We start from the raw sequence: 21935 nt of genomic DNA, 5'->3' as shown, positions 1-21935 counted from the left end.
ACAGCTGTGGTTAAACGCGATAAAACGAGCAGACTGGATAGAAACGATGGTAAAAAATGCTCGCATTTGCAGCGCACACTTCTTATCAGAAAAGGTTCAATAAAGTATTGTCTTTTGTTGTTATGGGCGCGTCTACAGATTTCTTGCCATTTGTCTATGTTTCTTGCATCTCATGACTATGTCGTGTATGAAATAATGTCTGTGCATGTGTGTAAAACAACAAACTGACGATTCATATATAATCATTTGTAATTGTATATACAGTACATTGTTGTGATTAATTGCGGCTGGAACAATGATGTAGCTTTAAAAATAGTTGCCTGCTGTAATTGTAATGTATACACATCTTCATCATGACTAGATAGACACAGTGAGTTTGTCTTTACTATACACGTTAGATGTGATCCACCTTATAGTAACAATCCTGTCAGATCGTCCATCCTTTGAGAGTGTAATGTTACCAGAGGTGTAAAATCCAAGGGGCAGAAAGTAAAAGTCCTGCCATATGTTTATTCCACCCATGAACTCAGCTGATTTCACCAGAGGAGGAACCAAGTCATTCCTTTCAAGTCACAAGCAAGTCTTCAAGTCACATCCCAAGTCCTCAAAGAGTTAAAGTTAATGAGATAATTAAGTGATAATTAAATGATGATTGTGCATTAGTGATGAACACCTGCTGTTACTGAGAATTACAGAGGATCAGATGTTGATGTTTTATTGGTTAAAATGATGCCACCATCATGGAGATCAGATCTTTCGATGTAACACTGCATGAGGTGTTGTAAAACAGAGATGTTAGTCGGCCTCTTTGGTTCGAAGGAATACAGTCCGTTTTGAGCATCTGGAAGGTTTGGAGATGGATCGTCTGAATTTCAGCAGGAAAATCTTACAGACTGTACTTGGACTCCAACCCTTGCAACTGGATTATATCTTTGCTCTGCCTGGTAGGAAAGTTTTTGAAGTTGTTTTCACCACTTTTTCAGCTTATGAGCTTTGTGTGGAAAGATTCAATTCTAAGAAAATGGTGACTCCCTGTCTTCAGAAAATCCAATTGACTCCTTTGTTTGAAAGATGTTAGAACTGTAACTGTTCTGATATACTCTGAAAGGATCAAAGTAGAAGATACTGCTACTTGGTTGTCTATGCATTGCACTGTTTTGAATACCTCTTTGATGAGAGATGAGGATGGAATAAAAACGGGAGCATCTAAGTTTCAAGTGCATTTGAAGAAAGACGCTGAGGGCAATTACCACCACCTTCCCTCAGTAATCCAATTAGGCCCAATTAGGGGCTATGTTTTCTATAATGGACAACCAAAAGAATGCAGAAAATGTGGCTCCTTAGATCACATAGCTGCCAACTGTGAACTGGAAATTTGTAGACATTGTAAAAGCAAAGAACATGGCTCCAAAGATTGTCAGTTACCAAAGAAATGCAACCTTTGTGGAGCAAAAAGCCACAGGTTTTCGTGATTGTCCCCATGCCTACTCTGTAGCGAATCAGCTCTGAATATGAATAATTAACCATAACTAGTTATAATTAACTATTCCTATTTTAGATAGATACTAAACAAGGTAAGATTACATATAGTGAAAAGGGATGATCAGGAATGGGTCCCCTCACAAGCATACTAAAATAGTCTAAGAATATCAAAGACAAAATACACAATGACAATAATATACTCAATGGCCTGAAGAAATATGTGTGTTCATTCAAATAACGGTTTTTCTATGAATTAACTAGAACACAGTCCATTTCTACTCTGCTTTTCCTTGGGACAAGAGTGGGCTATCCTTCTCACATTCCTGGGGGGTCATAAAACCAGGGATATCATGATTAGTTGTCATGGTGACCAGAGCGCCTGGTGTTCAGCAGACATCCTGGCATCCAGTTAATTGAGTGAGGGGACTGTGACGATTTGTTAACCTAATGAATAATTGATTTGTTAAATCAAATTAAAATTAGTGTGTCAGATTGGTCGAGACGCTACAACTCTAATAAAACAAAACAACAGAATCATGGAGAAACTGAAAATGTAGTGGACTTTGAAGACTTGGCGAGTACTACTGGAGAGCTTGTTTCTACTGGGAATCAGCATTTTTTTTTCCGCCCAAGATGGTATGGTCCCTTTGGAAATGTCTAGTATAAACCCCTCACCGCAGTTGCAAAGAGTAGCTGAAGTTTCTATATCGACCTTGTCGAAAGAAGAGTTGTTGCCTCTTTCAAGAATTGTTGATCCCTCGTTAGCACTTAATGATAAGAAAGCAGGGGAAAAGACACAAATATGAGAAGTTCAATCACTTGAAGGAGAGATCGGTGCTGCAATAACAACTCCAGATAAGGAAGTTCAGAAACAGAAAGGGAATATCCTCTTGGAGGTAGCTTAAGCCTTCCCTTTGTCTTTGTCTCTGCTGTCTGGAAGATCATCAACATCGGACTCCCTTCTAGACGATGATAATCGGGACTCCCAGAGCTCCATATTGCCCTCTAGGCAGGAACAGGAAGAAGTGACTGATTGGGCATCTAATTCTGAACCTTTCTTGGACTCTGATGAAATTAACATGTTTTCAATTACCACTCAAATGAAAGAATCCGCTTCACAGAAAGAACTACCTCCCCGAGCTAAAAAAGAAAAGAAAAGGAAAAGACTGAAAAGTAATCTAGTTTCCCCTACATAAACTCTCTCTTTTATAGATTTCTCGTCTATCTGTTCCATCTATTAATACTAGAGGTTTAGTTGAATTAGTGAAATGTTCTTCTGTGTTTTCCCTTTTTACATAGTGAGGGTCATGACATCGCCCTCCTTCAAGAATGTAATATACCTTATAAGTCTAATTATAGACTCCTTCAAGATAGATGGAAATATGGCCATTCTATATGGTCAGGTGATAATAAGAATAAGTCGTCTGGGGTAGTCATTCTCTTTAGAGGTTGGTATTTTGAGATTCAACAAGTTCAGGAAGTGGTTAGTGGGAGACTTTTGTATGTGGACGTGAAATTAAATGGTATAGCTTTTCGTATAATTTAATGTATATTGCCCTCCAGATTTACAAGAGTGGAAGGAAATTTTGAAAGAAATAGCTTCAATATTAATTTGCTGGCGGGAAGTAATTATGGGAGGCGATTTTAATTGTATAATAGCTAAAGAAGATCGGAAATCAATAACAACAATAAAACTTTATTCTAGTTCTATAGATCTTACGAATATTATTAAGGACTTTAAACTAACAGATATTTTTAGATTGCAGAACCCTAATATTCCAGGTTTTACTTGGTCTAATGGTTCCTCCTTTTCTCGTATTGATTTCGTATTTTCCTCACCTACAATTGAGGTAATGGAATCTTTCTTGAAACCGGTGTTTTTTTCTGATCATGCTAAAGTAGATTGTGTAGTAAAGATAAATGGAAGTAGTACGAGAGGACCTGGGTTATGGAAATTAAATATAAACTTGTTAAAAGACCCTAAAGTGGTATCAAAATTAAGAGAAAAATTTAATCCGTGGAAATCTTTGCAATAATTGTATAGTTCTGTGGGAGATTGGTTGAAAGATCTTAAAACTAGAATAAGGAGGTTCTTTATACAGGAAAGTAAGAGAGCTACGTTGAAAAGTAATTTCCATCTTAAAAAGTGTCAGAGAGATTTACAAATCTTATATTCTATGTCTCATTTTGGATTTGATATAGTCGAAGATATTGCAAAACTTCAGAGAGAAATGGCTAAAAGAATGGCTTATAAGAGTAAGAGCTACATTATAAGGAGTAGAGTTCAGCATATGGAATCTAATGAAAAATGCACCAGATATTTTTTTAGGAAACTTCTTGGTGCCTCAAGTTTGGACTCTTTAAAAATCCAAGATGACCAAATAATAACAGGAACCCATAATATAGTATCCCATGTTCACTCGTTTTATGATAACTTGTATAGATCTAAAAATATAGAAGAAGAGGATATGATGACCTTTCTTTAGGTCATCATAACCTAAAGGAGATTAACCTCTGCGTAGACGACTTAACTAAAGCAGTAAAGAGCATGAGTGATAATAAATGCCCAGGAGCGGATGGTCTACCTAAGGAATTTTATATAACCTTTTGGGAAGATTTAAAAGATCAATTGCTAACGATGTTCATGGAGAGTCTACGCATAGGAAAACTCCCATCTGCTTTAAGAGAAGGAGACATCTCATTGATGTTTAAAAAAGGAGACAAACAAGATCTGAAAAATTGGCATCCCTTGACTTTGTTAGGGGTAGATGCTAAAATATTGTCTAAAGCACTTTTTTTTAAGTTTCAGCCTATTATGCCTAAGCTTATTGGTAGCGATCAAACATGTGGCATTAAGGGGTGCTCCTTACAAGATAATTTGGCATTAGCCAGAGATAGTTATTTGTTTGCACATGACCGTAAACTGTCTTTGGCGATTTTAGAGATCTAGAACTAGATCTTGAAAAAGCCTTTGACAGTATAGATCATTGCTATGTATATAGATTATGTGAGCGTTTAGGCTTTGGCCCCGCTATATGCTCATGGATTAAGCTCCTTTATACAGATTGCCAAATTAAAATATTGGTAAATAACTATTTGTCAGACTCTTTTGAGGTTCGCTCGGGCGTACGACAAGGTTGTAGCTTATCCCCATTGCTATTTATTTTAGCGGTGGAGCCATTAACTTGCGCGCTTAGGCAAAACCCAGAAATTAAAGGGTTTCCGATTTCGGGTAGTTTAGGTAGAGAGGCTAAGGTCTCACTTTATATGGATGATCTTACCCTCTTTCTTATTGATAATAATTCTATTAAGCAAACTTTGCAAATCTGTGAAAAGTTTACTCTAGCTACCGGTGCAAAAATTAATCGAAAAAAGACCGAAATTCTGTATTCCTTTTGGAAAGAACCTAAATTAAAATTAGGCTTTAAAGATCAGGTAGAATATGTAGAACAATATAGAGAAAACGAATTGGGATCAGAGACTCGATAAAATTAAATGGAAAGTAAAACAGTGGGAGGATCGAGACCTTACTTTGAGAGGGAAAGTGCTAGTAATAAATGCTGAAATTGTGGCTTCCCTCACCTTCCTAGCTGTAACCTTGCCGACACCAGTCAATTTTATAAGATCACTTAAAAAAGTCTTGTTTGGTTTCCTTTGGGGTTCCAAACATGAAAGAATGAGAAGAGAGATACTGTATAAAGCTAGCTACGGGTGGGCTAGCAGTTCCAGAAATAAGCATTAAATTGGAATCGATGTTTTTGACTTTTGACTATTCTGAAAGCTTGTCTAAGTGAGAATCAAGAAATCTTGTGGCATTGTTTTGCTAAGCTTTGGGTAGGCCAACAGGTAGCCAATGCTTGGAAGATTAGACGTCCACAAAATAAACCTCATGCTGAATTTAGACCAAATATATACGAAAGGGTGCTATCTTTCTTAAGAAAAGTTAAAGTGTCAGATATCCCTATAGAGAAAGTTAATAGGCTGATGATGCAAAATATGTTATACCCAGAATTACAGAGGATATCTCCGGTGGGAAAACTCATTGAGTCTGATTGTATTCAAGTATGGAAGAATGTAAGCAATGTGTTCTTATTTAATGCACATAAAGACATTGCTTGGCAAGTAGTGCATCAAAGTCTACCTACTCGAGTGTTTTTGAAAAAAAGGAATTGTTCAACGAGTTCACAATGCCCAAAATCTAAATGTGGAGAAGATGAGTCCATCAGCCATCTTTTTTGGTCTTGTAAATATGCTAAGGAGGTATGGTTTTCTGTACGAGAATGGTTAACTGACTTATATAGATTCCCAAGCGAAGTGGATGTTCTGTACAATATAGACCCTGAGGAATAGATTAGATGGTGGACAGTTATCAATGTCATCAAAGAAGGGATATGGAAAGCAAGAAATATTTCTTGCTTAAAAAAAGATATGATATACCAGCGGGAACAGTGATTACCTCAAGCCTTGTTTCAATCAGAGACTATGTGCTAAGAGATAGAAACTCTTTATCTTTGATGGAAACTCTTAAGAAATTGAAATGTTCAATTCCTTCCCCAATTCTTGAACATTTTGAATGATATGTATGGGAAGAGAGTTCCTTTTTGTTGCGATGTTATAACTACGTATTAAACTGAATGAATAATAAAATGTTTTTAAGAAAAGATAAAACCGAGATGTTAGCTGTTTTGACATAATGAGATGGTCATCATGAACAGGCCTGATTTTAATCAAAATAACTCATTTCATTTACAAGTTTAGCTAAATTAATCCTGTAAAACTATAATATGCAAGCAATGTGTTTTATTTTGATAGTTATTGTATCTATATCTTTTCTCCATGTGATATGATTTAACATATTAATTTATTGACCTTGTTCTGTATAGACACACAGACATCAAGAACCAGCATATGAATCTAAACAATGGTGACTATCAATAAATAGTTTCATGCTGCAATGCATGTTGGGTAATTCCATAGTAAAAACTCCCATCATGGGAATCAAATTATTTTCACCATCGTTCAGGATCATATGATACGTGTTCATGTCTAAAAGCCTGATCTAATACTATTCTTTTTTTTCTTTTTTTTCCACCTAAATATTGAAGCATTACGGTGGCATTTGTTTAGTCTGATTTTTTTTGTTGCTCTTCAGTAATAGCTGAATGTCTGTCAAGAACCCAAGAGAGAGAGATCACTTCATGATGTTCGTTAATCATGAGTCACAGGCCGAAAACAGGCTCATCTGCTATTTCAAGGTTTGATTCAGCAATGCACAAATGTTTGCTGTGAAAACAATATTGCAATTGCTTATGTAGTAGCACGGCCCCTTTAAGAATGGTGCGTGGTGGGTTGGTACGTCAGGTAATCACCTAATTATATAAACACAGGTGAGATTTCAATTTCCTCGTGGCATTGCACTGATGTGACCTGTTGTGTGGGTCGTGTATTTTCCTCACTCCTCTGGAAAGATTAGTCGTGTGTGTCCAGGCATTGTTAGTGAGTATAAGTCGTCAGCTGCTGCTTTGTTGTGGCTTATATACCGGTTCCAGTTTTGGGACGCCGGATCGTTGCTTGCGCGCTGTTGCTTTGAACGCCTTCAGTTCGCTATTTTCTGTACATCGCTTGCCTTGGAGACGCAAGACAGTTGCCTCTTGGTCCGCTGTCACCTGCTGGTCGGTTGCCAGTATATTGATTTGTGTTGTTCGACTGTTGCGTGTGTGTCTTGTTAAATTGTGTGTGTGTGTGTGTGTGAGCGCGCGCGCCTTTGAGTTGGATTTAAGTTTATTTGTTTTGTTATTGTTTGGTTTGTTTATTGTATTCTTATTTGGGTGTTTGTTTGAATTTTGTTATTGGGGTTGGTTGGATATTATTTCATTGTCTCGCCTTACATTGATATTGCTCAGTTAAGGGACTGATAATGTATGGTTTATTTTGGGGTGATTTTCTTTTGATTTTGCTTTTACCTTTTCTGATGGTGTATGTTGTGTTGGTTTGAAGTAGTGAATGTATTAATTTTGTTGATTGGTTGGTTTGGATTGTTTAAATTGTATTATTTTTCTTAACTCTCTTGGTTCGTGATTTGAGCTGTATCTAATGTTTGGTGTAACGGTATAACATCAAAGAAAGTAACCGCCTTTTAAATTTTTTTTTTGGTCTGTTTCTTTGGTTTGTTTTGTTCATTGCTATTATTTGTCATTGTCATTTTATTGTTTTTTTGTGAGTATAGGGGTGGCCGGTTCATTTGGTCGTACTAAACCAAAGCCATTGGGCTGGTTATACAGTGTCTCTTTGGTGCCCCATAAGCAAGGTATTTGGACATCTCCACTACCAATGCCAATGAATGCTAGTTTGACTTAAGCCAAGTAGTTGACTTTTAAAGTGTGAAGTGTCTTTTCTTATGAATGTTGAGCTCAATATTTTTAGTAGTGCTTGATGAGTAAACTTGTGATCCTGTGGCATTGTTTCTGCTTGTCCTTTTCATTTATTTGAAAGCCTGCTACCGGGAGGCTTATAAATTTGGGTGTTTATCTGGGGTATAATCCGAGCAGGTCGCGATCACACTTAGAAGCAGATTATTTTTGAATTTTTAAAAGGGTCAAGAGACCAACTTAATCAAACCTTGACCACAATTGTTTTTTTTTTTTTTTTTTTTTTTTTTTTTTTTCTTTTCTTGACCAAAAAAACCAAGAACATCTAAACCTCTGTTAATTCCCAGTAAGAGATTCTGCAGACATAAAATAAAGTCAGTCTGGTTAGTAATGAGTGAAGCTGGTGATGCTGTTTGTGGAGTTGTTTAAACGGATCTTGAGAGAATTATTTTTTTTTTCTTCAGTTGATTTCATCCAAGGCTGTGGCTGAAGTCAGTTGTAGTGCTTGTGTTTCTCTTTTCTTCAGTGATTCTGCTTGTTAACAGCAGCTGTTCATCACTAATGCTCAATCATCATTTAATTAGTCACTTAATTATCTCATTAACTTTAACTCTTTGAGGACTTGGGATTTGACTCGAGACTTGCTTGTGACTTGAAAGGAATGATTTGGTCCCTTCTCTGATCTCCTGGCTGAAAAACTGTGCTAATTAGCAAATCCAGGTGATTTGAACAAAATACTGTGGAGGACTTTTACTTTCTGAACCTGGATTTTACACCTCTGAATGTTACAGGTCGGCCGATCTAGTTTCGTGGTTAATGTTAACATTTTCGACATGTTGCCGTTGCTCAGCAATGGCATGGATGTGATGTTGTCTGGGGGTTTGGCAAACAGAGTGGGACTGTGGGTGTTGATTGAAGGTGGTGACTGTTTAGTTCTGATGTCAACTTTTTATGGAAGTCACAACGGTTTGTGAAAAGTCACAGCTATTTTATGCAGGTTGTGTGCATTTTACTGTGGACTGAAACTTGTATGTTAGTTACATAGCCCCTAGACCTCAGTTATTACAAAAAAGCCAGGAAATTTCAGTTTTGACAATATGGGACTTTTATTTTCTTTTGAACTGAAGCCATGCAATACCTGCTGACTGCAATGATAGAGCTTGAAAGATTAAAGATCATTTTTCATTTAACTCCAACTGGATAAATCATATACACCTAGGATGCCTCGAGGGGTGGGTAAAAGGCAGCCTAATTTTCATTTTTGGGTAAACTAACCCTTTAACAGCAGCTGTTCATCAGTGTCTGAATTCACTCATTAGTGTTCATTCTCTCTGTCAGGAGGACTGTATTAGTAAACTCATGCAGGGAATAGTGAATGAGGGTGTAGGGTGTGATTTGAAACGCAGCCTCTGAGTGTCAACTTTGAACGTTCTTAATTCACGATATATATATAGCAGCAGGTTACTTTCTCGAAAATGACAAATATTACCCAGAATGCTGGAAAACCACATGTTACTGTAAAAATTTGGCCAGTTTTTTTTACAGCAATTTTTAACAGTGTAGGAGGGGCTGTTTCATTGAGGACCGTTGCACTTCAGCTGTCTTCCAGCATATGTTTCATTTAGAAACATGAAATCCAGGTTGTTTGTGGTTAAGTCATTGATTAGAAATGATTTATTTTTTAGTGAGCGAATGTTTAAAAATGCTAACTTGATGGCATTGCATTTTGTCTCAACAGCAATATTAGTTTGAAGCATAACAGGCCGCAGATTAGATGAGTCAGCTGTACGGCTTGAGAAGGCCTTAGACTTTCTATCACGTGATAAAACAGAAATAGAGAAAACTACAGGCACACTGGGTTCCCGCTTGTTCTGTAAACATTTGTGAATGTTGCTGCTATCATTGCAGGGACCCGACACATATCACTGAGAGCTGTTTTCAGTTGTTTTTGGTTCACCTACAGCAGATGGAGGGTTTGGGCCCTGGCGTTGTGGCAGTGGCCGGAGAGCTCTCACAGGAGGAGGACGACGAGCTGGGCCCACAGGCGTTGGTGGTTGTGGGGCCCGCCGTTTTTTTTAGTTGTTATCTGGGGGCTTGCAGCGAAAGCGTGGGAGAGTTTGGTCCCAGCATAAACCAGTTCTTCCGTTTTAAGTGAGAAGCTTAGAAGTGGAGATGCTGGAGAGAGGGATAATGTGTCTGGTGAGCAGAGCTGTGGCTCTGGTGTTGTCCTGGCTTCCCTGGCTGTTTTCCAGAAAGTCGTCCTTGGGTGCTGAGTCTTGGAGCTGTTCTGATGCGTCACAGTCCGTCTGTGATGTGCTCTGTGGGCAGAGCTCAGGCGAGGTAGTTTCCATGCGCAGTGCTTGTTGTGGCTGCATGGTGTTTTCAATGTCCTTGTGGGATGTGTCAACCACATGGTGACTCGGAAGCTGATATGAAGTTCTGTCTTCACTCATACTCGGTCCAGGTGTGTGTGTGTGCCATTCAGGTTGAGAAGTTTGGCGCACACACTACTGAAGGATGATGGAGGGAGAAGTAGATGTTGTCCTTTAGCACTCTTGCGCCAAGTTTGTTTGGGTGGAGGCCATCCAGTTTAAACAGTTGTCTATGGCCCCAGAAAAGATTGAAGTTGTCGATGAAAGATTCGCAGATTCTTTGTAGCCATGTGTTCAGCCCAAGCTAACGTGAAAACATATTAATTCCCCTTGCTGGGAGTGGTCCACTGATGAACGACTGAACTTTAAGTCTTCAAAGTGTTTCAAAGAGTTCACTGAGTCCTTCTTAAGGAGTTCTGACTGCTCTTTCCGAATGTCATTCTTCCCCACATGGATGATGATTCGGTCTTGTGCTTCATCAGAGTTTTCCAAAGTTCCTTGTTCATATCAGAAACTGTTGCTTGAGGAAAGCAGCATGTTGTTGAATTTATGCTATTGAGGTTTCTGAAAATGGAGTCACCCACTATCAGTGTCCTGGGCTCGGCTGCGCTCTGAGCTGAATGCCGAATGTGTGCTTGACCTTTAGCACCTGTTAGTAGCGATGTTAGCAGCTGGCTCATCCGATCCATGTTTAATCACATTTGGGGATTCCTCACCCGCATTCATTAATGCTTCAAATCTGTTCTCAATATGTATAGGGTGTGGTAGAATACCAGTGTTTGCAAGCCTTCTCATAGCCATATCTGGGGTAGAGGATGTTACAGCAGCAATATGAGATACTTGTGACAATCTGATGTCTCTACTGCCTTTGGGTTTTGCTCCCTGTTTGTGTTATCGATTAGTGTGACAATCAGTTTCGGCTTATTGCTCTACACTTGCTATAAACTGTTGAGATTCAATAGATTCATGGGACTCACCGGCTGTATGCTGAGGGGGTCCACGATAACGGTCTGCTGAGTGTTTTGCCTGTTTTAGAAGTCCAGCAAGTAACTTTGTTGCTAGAACCGCAATCCTTTGTAGAAGTTTGCAGCAGTTCATGCAACAAATAGATTCAACAGTAAAAGGGTTAAGAGATCAACTAAAGCAAACCTTGACCACAATTATGGTGGCATCGTGTTTTTTATTTATTTTATTTTTTTTTCTGTTAATTTCATCCAAGGCTGCGGCTGAAGTCAGATGTAGTTCTTGTGTTTCTCTTTTCTTCAATGTTGATTGTTAACCACAGGTGTTCATCACTGATGCACAATCATTTAATTAATTGAGTTGTGTACTGTGCTGGTACCCAGCATGCATTGCAGCATGAAGCTTTTGATTGTCACCATTGTTGAGATTCATGTGCTGATTCTTGATGTCTGTGTGTCTAAATAATGCAGTACTATTAAAGGTTCTGTGCACACAATGGTTTTTATTTTTTTAATTTTTCCTAATAGTTTGTCATCTCGAGGAGCAGAGTCATGAAGTTATAGTAACTAACCTGAAACTAACAATAATAAAGAAAGAAAATCTCACTGAAAGAGATCAGTGAATCAGACCAATAGATGATGAGGATTACATAATCATGAATAATTAATCAAAACCACAGCTTTAGAAACACAGCTATAAAACCCCAAAAAAATTAGATTAAAAAGTGAAGGGTCAAGAACCCAACTAAAGCAAACACTAATCGCCATAATGGTGAGGTCAAATGAAACATTTTCAATAAAACATCTAAACCTCTTAATTCTCAAAAAATTTGTGTAGATGACAGAAATAAAATCAGATTGCAATGTGTGAATCTGGTAATGCTGTTTGTGGAGTTGTTTAATCCTCCTCTGCTGTTTTATTTGAGTTGATTTCATCTAAGGTTGTGGCTGTATGTCAATTCAGGTTTCATTTCTTGCTCTTTTCTTAAGTGAATCTGCTTGTTAACAGCAGCTGTTCATCATTGGCTGAATGATGAATCTGAGCGCTGTTACTTTACAGGACTGCAGAAGGCTACTTTCTCGAAAACAACAAATATTACCCAAAACACATTGTTTTCTACATGATTTTACTGTTTTAATTAAAAAGCAGTATGCCACTGTCAGAATATTGCTGTTTTTTACAGCAATTTTTTACAGTGTAAGATGAAAAAAAAAAATCGCATGAAAAGTAATTTAACAGTAAACAGCAAAACTCCATGCTGGAGCTACTAGTAGATTAACATTAATTCAAGGAAAAAACAGCAATATACTTTAAAACGTAACAGTCAGATTTACCAAACAAAAGTTAATTTCACTAAAATATTAATGTTCATGGAAATTATTATTTTTTTTTTTGCAGTTTTGTAATTGCTGAACGTCAGTCAATAAACCAAAGAGAGAAACCAGTTCATAATGTATTTTCATAATGAGTTATAAGCAGAAAGCATACATTAATCTGCTACTTCAAACTTTTGATTCAGTAGTGCATAAATGTTTGCTGTGAAACAATATTGCAATCGCTTAGAAGCAAATTACTTTGAATTACTAAAAGGGTAAAGACACAAACTAAAGCAAACCTTGACCACAATTATGGTGGCACGTTTTTTTTTTCTTAACCAATAAAACAGCAACATCAAAACCTCTGTTAAATCTCAATAAGAAAATGTGCAGACATAAGATAAAGTCAGAGATTTCATGTTTTTTTTTTTTTAATCTAAATTTTATCTAAGGCTGTGGCTGAAGTCAGATGTAGTTCTTGTTTCACTTTTCTTCAATGTTGTTGATTGTTAACAGCAGCTGTTCATCACTAATGATCAATCAGCACTTAATTAATCACATAATTATCTCATTAACTTTAACTCTTTGAGGACTTGGAATTTGACTCGAAACTTGAAAGGAATGATTTGGTCCCTTCTCTGATCTCCTGGCTGAAAAACTGTGCTAATTAGCAAATCCAGGTGATTAGAACAAAATACTGTGGAGGACTTTTACTTTCTGAACCTGGATTGTATACCTCTGCTCTTAGTGGACTAAAAAATGAAATAAGTTCCCAGTACTAACAGCATATAAACCCTTTTTTTTTCCTGGATTGTATACCTCTGCTCTTAGTGGACTAAAAAATGAAATAAGTTCCCAGTACTAACAGCATATAAACACTTTTTTTTTTTTTTTTTTTTTTTTTACTCAAATGGTTTGAAGCAATCGGTTTCCAAAACAAAATGCGTTGCCACATTGTATAATAACAGTAACATACTGTAAAAATGAAGAGCTGTAAATTAACAGTAGAAAGCTGTAAATTAACAGTACAATGCTGGCAACCACAGCTGCCAGTAGATTACCTTTATTTTACTGTGCAATTTTTCACAGTGGAACAAAATTAAGTCATTTTTATTATCAAAGATGGCTTTAAGAGATTAAATTAGTGACTGCATGGGAACTTTAAGAGTTATTCATTTTGTTTTAAGATGTTAAGTTTCAAGGAAAATTAAACCTGAGAATTTAGCCCAAATTGACCCTAACTTGCAAAAATGTGTTAGTGACTGCAGGAAATTTGTGGTTTGGGTCCAGCCAAACAAATGTAATCAAACACATGCAGAGCTGAAAAATAACCCACTGACAAGGAGAAGAAGAAAATCTGAATGAATTTGACAGGGTTCAATCGACTGAAGATTCAAGAACAGTGAAGAAAGAAATAGCAGTTCAAATCAGAACAAATAGGGCAAATATAGTCCAGCAGCTGTCACTGAATGAACTGACTGCTGTCTGTTTAGTAATGGAGGAAGATGAGAAAGAGATGACCAGAAAAAAATGTCAGTTACTGTAAGTCGAACATGCAACTCAAGTAGCATAATTTACATGTTAAATATTCAGGTTTCTCCTTCCAAACAGGATCAACATACAAATGTTTGTGAAACTGATCAAAACATAAAGCAGTACATTCATTTTTAACAAAAAAGCAACAAACAAAACTCAAAGTTTATACTTACACAGCATAACAGAGATCGGCACTCTTATAAAACCTGCCATTAAATATGAAGAAATAAAATCCATAAAATGATCCATAAAAACAAATGAAAATTGAGTGCATTGAACTGAGAACTACATTCATCATCTTTCCACAGTTTTTGTCATACATGTTTTTGGGTCAGTGTGAACCAACCTTTACGTACTCATCATGTCAATCAATCAATACATACACACATACATACATACTAACCTGTGTGAAAGGAAGCCATTGTCAGTTTTGACAGTCTGGTGTCTGGTATGAGCCGAGCCGGGGTGGGGGAGACAAAACAATTTGATTTCAGTTTGTTTCCTCTAGTCTCAAGACATTTCCATTGCATTTATGAATTCAAATGTTAAAAATGAGTTATACATGCAGAGAGTATGAGTCATTTATTGTCAAAGCATAAATAAATAAAGGATAAATTGATTCTATTATTACCAGTGTTGAGGGTAACACACTGCACAAATATAGAGTTTCTCATTGTGTGCACATAATAACCACTCTCCTACATGGTTTCTTTATTTGTTTTTAACAGCAGAATTAATATTTATCCATTTATGGGTAAATATACATATAAACCGCTGTGCTGTGCTGCTCATATTTATCATGCAGTAAAAATGCCCCTCCCTGCACCCATAAAGGGTTGCCTGTGGATGAGAATCCACAGTTGCTGAGTGAGAGGAGAATTTTATAATGACAGGACACGCATTTATACAACACTTTATTCAAAAGGAAGAACCGCTCGTTCCGCACGTCACACGTCATTATGCTATTTCTGCGTCATTGCACATGTGCAGTTCTTTCTGTTTCGGGGTTCAATCCGATCGAGTGTTTACATGCACTCTCAATCGTATCAGAAAAGGAATAATTATATTTGATTCATGAACAAATTTCTGACTTAACTATCTTGACTATCAGAGAAAAAAATTAAGACAACAGTTACACCCCATTTTTTTCATAAAGAACAAACAAAATTGTAATTAGAGTTTTATTTCTAAAAACGAATCAAACTAATAAAAAATAAACATGGCTTACATACCAAACTCTTTCATTCAAAACTAAGCCATCGTTGCTTAAAGTTTGCATACACTAGATTAAAATCACAGTATAATATAATTTGTGTAAACCTATGAAATGGTTTAATTTACATTAAATACTAGCTTCAATGACAGCCCCACTTTGTGCATGCAAATTAAAATCAAATACTGCGCATGCTCGTCAAACATCCAATACATATTGGATCTGACCCAGCTGCATCATCGTGCTACAAGCTGCAGCGAGGACCTCTTGTTGGGGTGGGCCAGGGCTTGAAGGACTTGACAGCACAGGAATTCACCTCGCACTGGCTCACCCTTAACGTCATCAAGGATGCCATCTGGGCCACCAGAAACCTGCTGGTGTGGAAGCGCGTTACGGTACCCCTCCATGCATGCGAGCTAAAGGTAACATCAATGCTGCAGGGGTACCGGACGATGATATTCAGACGGGGTCGCACGGAAAATGTCCCGGCCGCCAATGACCCTGGCCGCCCGTAGATGCACCCTCACCACTCTGTCACACAATGGTTTTAATTGTTTGCTTTTTAACAAAGATTGTATTTTGATTTTAAACCATGTGTATTTATTTTAGCTACCCTGGCTTGTTTTAACGTGTGCTTGAAAAGAAAAATGTGTGTACAAAAGTATAAATGCAAATGGCAAAATGAAAATGGTGACGACTAAAAACTGTTCAAAACAAACAAAAAAACACTGTTAAAATTCAACCTGCAGAAATAAAGCACTTCTATGTTCAACAGTGCAAAATAAAACCACTAGAAAATCAAGACACTTCATGATAATTGTTTTCAGCATCAAGTAGTCAACATCACCAAATCACATTATCTTCTGTTTTTTTTGTTATAATAATGTTCTCGGGAAACATACATTTATGACAGCCAGAAAAAAAAGCAAAAAAAAGTTGAGAGCTCAACTAAAGCAAACACTGACCACAGCGATGGTGATGATGACGTTTTGCGAAATGAAACCAACATCTAAACCTCTGTTAATTCTCATTAAGAACTTTTGTATGACAGAAATGAAGTCAGTCTGGTTAGTAATAAGTGGAGCTGGTGATACTGTTTTTTGGAGTTGTTTAATCCTCCTCTACTGAGATCTTCAGAGATTTCACGCGTTTTATTTTGAGTTGATTTCATCTAAGGCTGTGACTGGAAGTCAGTTGTTGTTGCGTTTCTGTTCGTCTCTCTCTCTTTCCGTCAGTAATTCTGCTTGTTAACATTCTCATTTATTTCAGCTCTGCTTCAGTGTTACTTTAACACACTGTAGAGTGGGACCAAATAAACTGAGCAGTGTTAATCCCCGAAGGTCCTCCAAATAACGTCCCCCAACCCTTTAAAGAGCTCCACATCATGAGCATCTCGGGAAACGTTCTGGAAACATCATTGACACCAGCGGGACATTCTGAGAATGCTCAGGGAACATTACATTTCTTGTGGGGAAATCCATGTTTCTGACATGAGTGCATCCATGCCATCCACCAATGAAAAAAGAGGCACGAATTTGGTTAATGGCTTGCTGAGTGACAGTTAACACATATTGTGTTGGACAAACTGTGTTGTTTCTTTTTCTTTCTCTTTCTTTAACTTAAAATTACACAATGTGTTAAAATGGCCATAACAAAAAAAAAAGTGTTATTAACATCCTTTTTGAGAGTGTTGGTATTTTTTTTTTAAATTGAGGCGTGTACATCATCTGAATAAATAACCTTTCCATTAATATATGGTTTGTTGGTATAGGACAATATCTGGCGAGATACAACTATTTGGGAATCTGAGGGTGCAAATTTTTGGAGAATTTTGTCCAAATAAGGTCCTTAGCAATGCATATTATTACTAATCAAAATGAAGATTATATATATTCACATTAGGAAATTTACAAAATATCTTCATTGAATATACCAAAACAATGTATTTTTGGCTATTGCAAATATGCCCGTGCTACTTAAGAATGTTTTTTTTTTTGGTCCAGGGTCACATATGTATGTAAAGCTGCTTTGCAGCCATGCACAATTGTGAAAAGCACTATTTGAAGTGTGATTAAATTATTGAAAAGGTAAAGTTCACAACTATACAAAGTACTGCATCATTATGAATTATTTTATGATAATTTGCAAATGATTCACTATATTTGTTTCAAAATATTACAAACAATATTATTAATGAATTCAACACATTAGAATTAATTAGAATTAATCAAATGAAATGCTAACAATTAACCATTCAAAATGAGTAAAATAGCATGAAAAAAAGTTAAATTCAAACAAAAATATTGGTTTCATTGGACAAAAAAAAAATAATAATAATAAAAAAAAAACACTATGCTAATGAATACTATGTTATGCATGCCAGGCCAGTAGTTGGCGATCAACAAACACCCTGCAAAAACATTATACGCATGAACATGATGTCAGCTTTTTCACAAATCCACATTTTTGTTGATTGTATGGAGATGATGTAGGCATTGTTTTCAAGCCCCCAAAACCTGGTTATTGATGACACCTGATGTTAACAAAGAATCACTGAAGGAAAATAATAAAAAATGAGGTCACCATTACTTTAGTTGGGCTCTTGACCCTCAATTTTTAAAGCAATTTATTTTGGTTGCTAGAGCTGAATTATAGCAGCTAAAAAACCCAAGACAAAATTAGTTCAGGTGGTGTTTATGTTTTGACATCATCACTGTTTGACCAAAACTTCTAAATTGGATTTACCTTATCGATTACAGACATGCTGTGATTGTGCAGTAGAAGATCGGGAATTTTCAGCATAATCAGAAATAGATTTTTAATAATTTTTACTATTGAAAGCCTCAACAATGGTGACCATCAAAAAGCATGTTGCAGTGCAATCTGGGTGCCACCAATCAAAACTCATCCATGGCTCCCATCATGCATTGCGGCATGAATTAATTATAAGCTGAATTGTCTTGTATTTGTTCTTACTATTGTCTTTTATTTTTGCTGTTTTTATGTGATTTTTTTTTTTTAGTAGCTTGTTTTGTGATGCTCACAAAAGGTCTCTTTATCTGAATATGCTGTTTGTCACTGTTCTTGAGATTCCTACGCTGGTTCTTGGTGTCAGTGTGTGCCACATTTTAGGTTCTTTTTAAATTAGTGAACGGAAGTTTGGACTTTATTAAGAGATTTGTTCAATGACCATTTTTTCATATTACATAAAGATGCCAGCAGTTTAAGTTAACGAGTGCATTCACATGTTACAAGAACTGATTAATTTAAAATGTGTGCTCATTAAATAAATAAAGTCTAAGTAAGTTGTTCAGATGACCAAAACACAAGGTTTTCTTGCATAATTAACATTTTAATTGTTTGGTCAGACAATTACACATTCATAAAGTGGGGATTAAACATTGAGTTATGTTCTGTATGCTAAACATGAATATATAAACACGCGTATGTCCACAGTACCTATAACTGCACTTTGCATATGCTGATTGCTGTTCGAGACTGACATGCTTAATGGCCGACTGACCAGGTACACTCTCATTAATTTTGTTCACGAACGAGATATGTACCAGTTCGGTCATTTCGTTCATGAACGAGAAGATACCTCGATCTCGTTCAGACTCAAAAGAAACTCGTTTAGTTGGTCTCTTGACACTTTTATTAATTCCAAAATTATTTGTTTTTAAGCAATTGCAATGTTGTTTCAGAGCAAACGTTCATGTATTGATGAATCAAAACCTCGAAGTAGCAGATGAGCTTACACTTTCTGCATATAACTCATGATGAATTAACTTATATAAGTGAAGTTTATTGACTGCCCTTCAACTATTACTGAACTAGTGATGTTACGTTCGTGAATGAATTGTTCTTTTTGAACAAATCTTTTTGGTGAACGAATCGTTCTCGTTCACGTAGTCCATTGACTCATATTTCTTGTTCACTGAAATTCCTCCCTCCACAGCAGCGCGGCGCTATTGGCAGCACATGCGCAGATCAGTGAACCGGGTAGCTCTGTGGACTGATTCATCCTGTCAAAGAATGACTAAACCTCGAGCCAATAGCCTTTGAGTATGAGATGTGACTTGACTTGTTGAATGTAGTGAACAAATACGCCCTTCACTGAACGAGCGAGTTTCTTTTGAGTCTCAACGAGAGAGATCTTCTCGTTCGTGAGTTGAAAGAACTGGTACATGTCGTTCGTGAGTTGAAAGAACTGGTACATGTCGTTCGTGAGTTGAAAGAACTGGTACATGTCGTTCGTGAGTTGAAAGAACTGGTACATGCCGTTCGTGAGTTGAAAGAACTGGTACATGTCTTTCGTGAGTTGAAAGAACTGGTACATGTCGTTCGTGAACGAAATGAATGAGAGTGTACTGGGTCAGTCGGCCATTAAGCATGTCAGTCTCGATCAGCAATCAGCAGAAAGTGGATGCAAAGCGCAGTTATAGGTACTGTGCAAATAACCTTGTTTATATATTCATATTTAACATACAGAACATAACTCAACGTTTAATGCCCGATTTATGAATGTTTAAATGTCTGACCAAACAATTAAAATGTTAAATATGCAAGAAAACCTTGTGCTTTGGTCATCTGAACAACTTATTTCGACTTTATTTAATGAGTAGATTATGCACACATTTTAATAAAGCCAAAAAAATTTTTGTAATAAGTGAATACGTTCGCTGACTTAAGACACAACAGATAAGCCACTCTTTTTCGCCACCTGCTGGCGTATTTATATAATATGAAGAAATGGTCACTGAACGAATCAGTGAACGAATCTGAACAAATAATTTTGGTGAACGAACTGAAAATGAACAAATCAAAATTTCCATCACTATACTGAACTAAAAAAAAATAAATCTCACTAAACAACTGCTTCAATAATGCTTTGATACTGAAAAAAAAAGTAATGTCAGGCTTTTAGAAATTAACACTTATCATATGATCCTCAACAGTGGTGAGAATAATTATTCATGCTGCAGTGCATGATGGGAGTTTTTACTATGGTGTTACCCAGCATGCATTGCAGCATGAAGCATTTTGTTGATTGTCAACATTATTGAGATTCATATGCTGGTTATTAATGTCTGTGTGTGTCTAAATACTACTGGCGTAAAAATGTGTATATGCATGGCATAGATTTAAAATACATTCACTCCAACTATTAGAGCATCACTTTTATTGCCTGCTGTAGTTTTGAAAGGGCCAATTATGCATAATCTAAACTTAAAAACAGAATAAGATAATTATTTTGATTCTAATCAGGCCAGCTCATGTTTTTCTTCTCAGCATGTATTACCAACTGACAGCAGCTCACTGCAGAGCACTGTTGTCTCTGCATCATAACACCTCATACAGTCTTAAAGAGAAAAACTTAATACAAGAGTCAAGGGTCAAGAGCCCAACTAAAGCAAACACTGAACTTCATGATGGTGACATAATTTTAACCAATAAAACCAACAGCTGATCCTCTGTAATTCTCAATAACAGCAGGTGTTCATCACTAATGCACAATCATCATTTAATTAGTCACTTAATTATCTCATTAACTTTAACTCTTTGAGGACTTGGGATTTGATTTGAAGACTTGCTTGTGACTTGAAAGTCCCACCTCTGATTTGTCATCAGTGTTGTGGGTAATGTATTACAAGTAACGCGAGCTACGTAATCAGATTACTTTTCTCAAGTAACTAGTAAAGTAATGCATTACTTTTTTAATTTACAAGAAAATATCTGAGTTACTTTTTCAAAAAAGTAACGCCAGTTAATTTGTTTTCCCATTTATTGACTGACAAGTCTCCTGTCCCCATACTCGGAGAAATCGGGAGTACAGAGGCGTTGCGTGAACATGATGTTACTGTAGTTCTAGACTAAATGTCAATGTGCATTAATTCATCCCACTCACAAAAAACAGATTTAGTATTCATCAAAATGAATTAAAACAGTGAAATGCAAACTCAGAATATGACGCAAACCTGCAATAATTAAATATGTTAAATAACACAAATGTATCTAATCCCATTTTATTAACCAATGTCTTTGCTGCTGACCTTTGATGATCCAGTTCAACCGTACTAATAAGCAAAACTGACTTTAGATAAACTAACAATTGTGCTTCATTGTTTTTGTTTTTTATTGCTGAAGAGTGTTTCTTCTCCTGCGTTCTTCTGTACAGACGTGAATTTACTTTTGCTTCAGCCTGAGGTTTATTCATTACACTTTTAGGTGTGAAGGCTTTTATATTTGCTATAAATAGAACTTCTTATATTAAAAACAATCAAGCCCTGCTCATATTTAAAAAGTAACGTGAAAGTAATGCAAAAGTAATATAACGCATTACTTTTCATAAAAAGTAACTTAGTAACGTAATTAGTTACTTTTTTAGGGAGTAACGCAGTATTGTAATGCATTACTTTTAAAAGTAACTTTCCCCAACACTGCTTATCATGAAATAAATATATTTTAAAAACAATTAAGTATATTTATTTTTCACTAGGGCACGCATTGATTTTCTGAAATAAATTAAGAGACAAAGCAAAACATAGCTGTAATGAGGAGAGCGGGGAATGTAGTAACACGGCATGAGTGTAAACACTGACATTTTAATCAAAATGAGCACAAACACTTACTAAAAACCAACACTGGATTACAAGATTTACACATTTGCCTCACACAGTGCTAT

General features: G+C 36.5%; 1 protein-coding gene across 1 annotated transcript in view; it reads right to left on the bottom strand.

Moving 5' to 3' along the window:
- The window catches only part of LOC107572605 (uncharacterized), a gene marked incomplete at its 3' end in the record, with an annotated part of 68933 nt that extends 53276 nt beyond the window's left edge, over positions 1 to 15657 (bottom strand). The window contains exon 1 of the mRNA XM_016259025.1: positions 15567 to 15657. Coding sequence (XP_016114511.1) covers positions 15567 to 15657 — 91 coding nt within the window. The remainder of the gene's footprint in view (positions 1 to 15566) is intronic.
- Between the last annotated feature and the right edge of the window lie 6278 nt (positions 15658 to 21935).

The sequence above is a fragment of the Sinocyclocheilus grahami genome, unplaced genomic scaffold, assembly GCF_001515645.1.
Source record: "Sinocyclocheilus grahami isolate Dianchi unplaced genomic scaffold, SAMN03320097.WGS_v1.1 scaffold1781.1, whole genome shotgun sequence".
NCBI lineage: Eukaryota > Metazoa > Chordata > Actinopteri > Cypriniformes > Cyprinidae > Sinocyclocheilus > Sinocyclocheilus grahami.
The sequence above is the reverse complement of the archived record's forward strand: the minus strand, read 5'-3'. Positions and strand labels throughout refer to the sequence as shown.